The following is a 7085-nucleotide window of genomic DNA, read 5'->3' as shown; positions in this document are numbered from 1 at the left end:
GGCGGAGGCCGGGCCGCCGAGGTGCGAGCGAAGGGTTCCGAGCCGCCGCCGCCGCCGCCGCCGCCGGAGGGGAGCATGTCCGCGAGTCGGGCCAAGAAAGTGAAGACGGCCACCAAGTCGTGCCCCGAATGCGACCAACAGGTGGGCGGCGCGCGGGAGGCCGCTGCCGCGGCGGTGGTGGCCGGGGGACGCCGGGGGCGGGGCCGGACCGGCGCGCCCCTGGCGGCGGGGAGACGGCGAGGGTCCGCTCTGCGGCCGGCGACGCGGAAGGGGGCGTGGGCTCGTCCGCGCGTCGCCCAGCGGCTCCGGGAGTGAAGGTAACGTCTGATGCAGCCGGCCTGGAAGCCCCCCCCGCGTGGGCTGAATGAGCGCTTCAGATACACCCCGGCCCCCGACACTGCGGTCGGTTTGCGGAGCCCTAAGTTCAGAGCCACGGGCCGGTCTGCACCCTGGACCCAGCTTCTGCTGCGCTAAGCTCCGGGTGCAGTGAGTCCCGCAAACAGTCCCCAGAGGCCGGCTCTCTGCTGCGCTCCCACGGTTCCCGCCCCTCCGGGAACGGGAGGGCCGCCCTAGGACCGGGTACCCCCCGGGGCCTCCAGGGACCTGGCGGTTCTGGTTGACGCCGGATTTCTACCTTGCTGAGTGACCTATCCGTCCAATGTGGGGGGCCGCGGCTTGCCTGGCGCCCCACTTGTTTTAGGGACCTAGGAAGGGTTTTTGATCTTCCGGTTGGTTCAGCCCGGAAGGGGCGGCGCGCGTGCTCCGCGTTGGGGACGGGCCGCCGGGAGCGCGCGGGGTTTTGGTGACCGTAGCTTTGTATACGTTTGAAATCCGCTTGTTCTGTTTTAACATTGGTTTGGCTTTTCAGAGCGCCTTGCAGATCCGTGTGAGCTTTAGAATTAGTCTTGCCATTTCCGGAAAGAAAGGCCGTTGGGGTTTGGATCAGTGTTGCACTGAGTTTGTAGATCGATGTGGGAAGTCCTGTCGTCTTAACAGTACTCAGCCCTCCGGTCCCTGGGTGTTGTCCTCCCGTGAATGTAGGACTCTCATTTCTCAGCAGCGCTGTACAGTTTTCAGTGTATAAGTCTCGCATCTTGTTGGTGAAGTTTATTCCGAATTATTCTCTTTCTGATGGTCTTACACATAGAATTATTTTCTTAATTCCATTTTTGGTTTGTTGATTGATCTTGCATAGAAATAAAACTGATATTTGTTGGTCTTGTACTCTGCAGTACTGCTGAATTTTTTCATTAGGCCTCATATATTGTGTGTTTATTTAGGATATTTTATATATAAGGTGATGTGGTCTGCAAATCCATAGAGACTTACTGCTCTTTTTCAATTCACGTGCCTTTACTTTCTTTTTCTTGCCTAATTTCTCTGGCTTCCCATGACAGTGTTGAATGAAAGCGGCAGAAGCAGAGACACCTGGCTTGTCCTTGGTCTTGAGAAGAAAGGTTTCGGGCTTCCTGGCTGAGTATGATGTTAGGTGTGGCTTGGTCGCAAGTGCATGTTACCATGCTGAGGAGGTTCCCTTCTGGTGCTCAGTTGTTCAGTGTTTTACCATGGGAGGCGAAAGACGCCGCTCTCAGCAGGGGATGGAGGGACTTGGTCGGGGACTGAGATCAAAGACCAAGTGTTAGAGGACGCTTCTGGGGCCCTTAGTGCATAGGAAGCTACACGGCTTCTGGGAGCTGTGCGCCAGGAACTGGGAGCAGATATATATACATATATATTACGTGTTTTCCTGTTTCCCCACAATGTGTTTCCTTTTTTCTTTTGCCCTGTCGCTGCCTGGTGGCCTCCCTCTCCTGGCGGCACCTTCGGTGTCACTTCAGTTCCACTTTATATCAGGAATTAGTTTGTGTCCCAGTCCTGTTCCTTGCTTCCTTGGAAATGTTAGTCAAATGTATACTCTACTTTTTAAGATCGTATTTATTTATTTTTAGAGAGACAGGGAGGGAGAGAGGGAGAGAAGCATCGATCAGTCACCTCTAGCACGCACCTGACGGGACCGAACCTGCAGCCCAAGCATGTGCCCTGCTCAGGAATCGAACCAGTGACCTTTCACCCTGTGGAATGACAACCAGCCAACTGAGCCACACTGGCCAGGGTGAGACGTTTAATAAAACAGTAAAATTAATGTATTTTTTCTCTTTTTTCCCCTTCAGGTTCCTGTTGCATGTAAATCTTGTTCCTGTGGTTATTTATTTATTAATAGAAAATATCTGCAGATAAAAAATTCAGAGAAATCATCACCTTTTACAGGTAATTGCAAGTTTACCACCCTTTCTTCATTTATGATTTCTATTATGTAGACTAAAAATTAATTTTCATGAGTTAAAAATTTTGTTTGCTGGTGAAGTTATAATATTACAATCTGTTAAAGTACATCTTTGGCTTTTATTAGATAATATAAGTCAGATTATGACATTGCTTATTCTTTTTTTTTTTTTTTGAAGAAGAGAAAGGGTCATGGACTGTTTATTAATACCGAGGAGGTTTCAAATCAAAAGACCACCAACAGAAATACTTATTCTTTATACAATTTAAATGTTAGCTCCATAATACTGATACATTTGGCAGTAAATTTAAATTAGAAATTGTAATTTGAAAACACTAACTGGAAGAAAAGGAACCTTGGTTTTAGTATTGACATAATTTTTTTAAAAGATTTTATTTATTTATTTATTTTTAGAGAGATGGGAAAGGAGGGAGAAAGAGAGGGCGAAACACCAATGTGCAAGAGACACATCAACTAGCTGCCTTTCAAAGGCCCCCAACTGGGACCTGGCCCTCAACCCTGGCCTGTGCCCTGACTGGGAATCGAACCAGCTACCCTTTGGTTCGCAGGCCAGCACTCAGTCCACTGAGCCACACCAGCCGGGGCTTGACATAATTTCTTAAAGTACCAGTTATTTTGTTCAATTCACTAATGCAGACTAGCTAGAAAATTGCTGATTTTAAATTTGTTTGAGTCTGTAGCTTTCTCTTTAAAGTAGACAAATCGAGATTAATTCAGTAACAAGTTATTTTAGTTGGAAAAACTGATTTTAAAGTTGCTATGGAAAAAGAAACATGCAAAAATAGCCCGGAAAATTGTCAATTGACTTTCAATGAGGATCACAAGGAAATGAAATGGGAACTTTTTTTTTTCCAACAGATGGTGTTGGGACACCATTCTAGATACTTATATGTGAAAGACTCAAACTGAGCCCGTGTCTCACACTATACACAGAAAATTAATTCAAAATAGATCATAAATCTAAACTTCAGAGCTCATAACGTTGTAAAACCATTAGAGGAAAACACAGCAAATCTTCATGCCTTTGGGCTGGGCCATGTTGTCTTAAATGTGCCACCAAAAGCACAAGTGACAAAAAATAAATAAATTTGACTCTCAAAATGTAAAACTTGTTTTGCTGCAAATGATATCAAGAAAGTAAAATGACAACTTACAGACTGGGAAAAACTATTGGCAAATCACATATTTGATAAGGGACTTGTATCCAGAATATATAAACAACTCTTACAGCTCTGTAATAAGAAGAGAAATAACCCAATTAAAACAAGGGGCAAAGGATTTAATAGGATTTGGCCAAAGAAAATATGCAAACGGACAACAAGTACATGAAAAGATGGTCAACATTATTAAGCATTAGGGAAATGCAAACTAAAGTCACGAGATACTGCTTCACACCCACTAAGATGGCAGTAATAAAAAAGAGAAAATAGCAAGTATTGATGAAGAAGCAGAAAACTGAAACTCATACAGCTCCGATAGGAACGTAAAATAGTGCAGCTGCTTTGAAATCAATGGGCCTTTTCCTCATGGTTACGCAGTTACAGATATGACCCCGTAATTCTTTAGTTATTGATTTTAGAGCGGGGAAGGAAGAGAGAAAGGAACCTCATTTCGTTGCTGCCCCATTTCTGCATCGTTAGTTGATTCGTGTGCGTGCCCTGGTGGGACCTGGACCCGGCAGCCTTGGCCTGTGGGGATGACACTCCAGCCAGCAGAGCCACCCGGCCAGGGCTGCGTGCAGTTTTGAGATATGAATTCTCTTCCTGTGTCCCTTCACCACAGTAACTTGGAGCCTCCCACCCCACCTTTATGCATTTGGGAAATTCTTTTGCTTTGGGATTTAGCTCTGTATTAAAATGAATTTTGTTTTTTTGGTTTTATCTTAACTGGCATATTTGTTTGAAGTGGAAGAGGTGGTTTCTTGCATCCGTTAAATCTATATCTATGGGAAATTTTTTTTCCCCAAATTTCCATTTGGGAATAACAGGGTAAATTGCTTTTGGTATATTAGGGACTAAAGTAAAGCTACTCATTTTCCTAATATTTATCTTATAGCTGCAATGTGTATATTTTTGTTTTTCGATTATATGTTACGGCTGAAGTCAGATTTGTTCTGCTCTTGTAATAGGAGATCAATCGTTTAGAGCTGAAGTAGGGAAGCTGACACAGAGGGAGATGTGCTTACAAGGGGCTGGGATTAACGTTGGGGAGAAAGAAGCCTTCCCCTGCTGCCCACCGTTCTCCCAGACACTGTTCAGAGCTGGGTTCTGCTGAATCGCTCCCTGACTTTTTTTTTAAATCTTTGGTGGGTTTAGGAAACATGGTACAGTTGTGTGTTAACACAGTGGACAGTGTGCTCCAGTGCCGTTCAGAATACGTGACAGCAGGGGGTGGGGGTGGCAAGTGATGCAGCCTCAGGCAGACAGTTCTCTCTCTCCCCTAAATGCGTGGTTTTTATTCATCCACACCCAAATTTAGTGTGACGCCGAGAGCAGAGAGGTAGGAGGCAAAAGAAGGTAAAGAGGCCGGGAAGGAGCCGTCATTCAGGTCACATGACTTGGCGAAGAGGGAGGCCTAAAAGCTCTCAGAACATAAGAACCAGGTGTTTATCAGCCCATTTTGGGAGAATTGTCTTCCGTGCCTCAGATTGATCTGAGATCTTAATTTAATGGCACTGAAAGCCTTGTTAGGCGCTGAGTGCCTGGACTTCACACGCAGCTCGCATTTTAGTTCAGAAGCGTCGCTTCTGTGGTAGAGGCTTATAAAAGTCCCGGCAGTCGTATTCCTCCTGGAAACCGGAAGACTGAAAGGTAACACCCGCCGGGTGAAACTGACGGCAGCGGAGCGCCGTGACCGGGACGCAGACCCACACGTGAGGTTGCAGTGGGGGACCCGGTGAGCCTCGGCCTGGGTGGCGGTCGGACAGGTCTGCTTGCACTCGCGCTGTTCACCGTTCACGGTGAGCCTGCGCTCGTGTTTCCTCTGACGGCTGCGTTTTATTGTTTGTTTTCTCCGCAGAAGGGAACGGTACCATGTCTTTGAAAGATCTGCGAATACTCTTTTTATACGAATTTAAACTGGGACATAGCGCGGCCACGGCAAGTAGAAACATCACTTCTGTCTTTGGAGAAGGCTCTGTTAGTGAAAGGACGGTCCGGTGGTGGTTTGAAAAGTTTCGTTCCGGGGACCTGAGTCTGAGAAATGAGCCTCGAGGGAGACCCAGGTCTGTGTTAAATGAAGATCAGCTGAGAGCCAGGGTGGAGGCCAACCCCCAAGCAGCCATCCGAGGCCTCGCGGCAGACCTCGGGGTTTCTCCCACAACTATTTCTCGACACCTGGCCGCCATCGGGAAGGTGAAGCAGTTGGACAAGTGGGTGACACCAGTTGATGGAGGATCATAGGCTGCACAGTTCGAGAGGCTCCTCCCTCCCTTGGCCTCGAAAGAGCAGAGTCCTTATGAGAGCGGCATGAGCTGTGACAGGAAGTGAGACCGAGACTGGCCTGGACAGCGGCTGGATGCTGGTGCAGGTCACAGACACGTGAGACCAGCATTCGGCCAAACGAGGGTCTGGTGGCCACCAGCGGCCACGTGCAAAGGGCGCTTCGTTCCTGCCCTTTGAGCCGAACAGTAGCCTTCAAGGCGAACAGTAGCAGCGTCGGGAAGCTGGTCACGCATCCAGGTCGCTCTGAAATCAGGGCAGCGGTCAGCAGACGCGGACTGCATCTTCCCATGACCATGTTCGACCACAGACATCACAGCCCGCCCTGGGGAAGCCAGCTGACCCGGGCCAGGAGTTGTGCACGTCCGCCACGCTCACCGGGCCTTTTCAACAGCTGGTCGGTCACCCTTTTTGTCGTTGGGGGCTCTGAAAACAGCATTCTCCAGCTGAGAGGCAGGGACTGAAGGATCTGAATATATTTTAGCAATACTGAATTTTATAAATGTGGTATATGTTACTTAACATTTGGGAAAAGCAGTTAATTCTAATAGTGCATATTTTGGTGAATAAAGCTGTTTTTCTCAAAAGTGTAACATTTTCATTTTGACCTAGGAAAAGGCAATTTCATATGGTTTAACCTGGTAATTTCCCAGACCTGGCAGAACACGGAGACAGAAAAGTGCGTCAGATACCAAAAGCAGCAAACCACATCTGAGGGGTGGGGCTTCTTCATGGGAGGGATGTGGAGCGCGTGCGTGTGTGTGCGTGCATGTGTGTGTGTGTGTGTGTGAGCGGTTGCTCAGGGGTCAGCCACACAGAGACCCAGGTGAAGCGTGTCCCGGAGATCAGCACTCAGGCTCACAGAACATGTATTTGAATATGTTTAGAAACCATTCTCCTTTCCCCAGGAAAGAAAGAAAAGCTGTAAAAGGCTCCTTGATAGAAACCTTGGTTTGAGTATTAGAATAAAGAAAGGAGTGGCGATGTGGAGGCTGCACCTCCCACCCCTCATCTCCCGGAGGCAGCGTGCGCCCTAATTATAAAGGGAATAAGAAGGGGCACGCACTGCCATGTACAGCGCATGTATCATGGAGATCTACCCCAGAAACCTATGTAATCCTGTTAACTGCTATCACCCCAGTAAACTCAATTAAAAAATAATATATTGTGGCTTTGAATCGCCATTTTGATTTATCAAGTACGTAATACCTGTCAATAAAGAAGCTCCCGCCCAGTCTAATTGCTTGCTGTGAAACAGGGGCGCACACAGCCCCTGCGGCAGGCAGCATGCGCAAGATGCTGAGCCACGTTGGAAAGAGCATCAAACCCGGTGAAGCCCT

General features: G+C 47.8%; 1 protein-coding gene across 1 annotated transcript; it reads left to right on the top strand.

The window, feature by feature from the left end:
- On the top strand, window positions 1–6906 carry LOC149993915 (histone-lysine N-methyltransferase SETMAR-like). The gene is made up of 3 exons (XM_090259447.1): window positions 1–141; window positions 2172–2268; window positions 5324–6906. Exons 1-3 carry the CDS (start codon window positions 76–78, stop codon window positions 5704–5706), a joined length of 546 nt encoding a protein of 181 aa, XP_090115573.1. The 5' UTR covers window positions 1–75; the 3' UTR covers window positions 5707–6906.
- The last annotated feature ends 179 nt before the right edge of the window (window positions 6907–7085 follow it).

Source organism: Furipterus horrens, unplaced genomic scaffold, assembly GCF_987537825.1.
Source record: "Furipterus horrens unplaced genomic scaffold, mFurHor1.1.pri manual_scaffold_13, whole genome shotgun sequence".
NCBI classification, from domain to species: domain Eukaryota; kingdom Metazoa; phylum Chordata; class Mammalia; order Chiroptera; family Furipteridae; genus Furipterus; species Furipterus horrens.
Note: the sequence above shows the minus strand (reverse complement) of the source record. Positions and strands in the feature narration are given on the sequence as shown.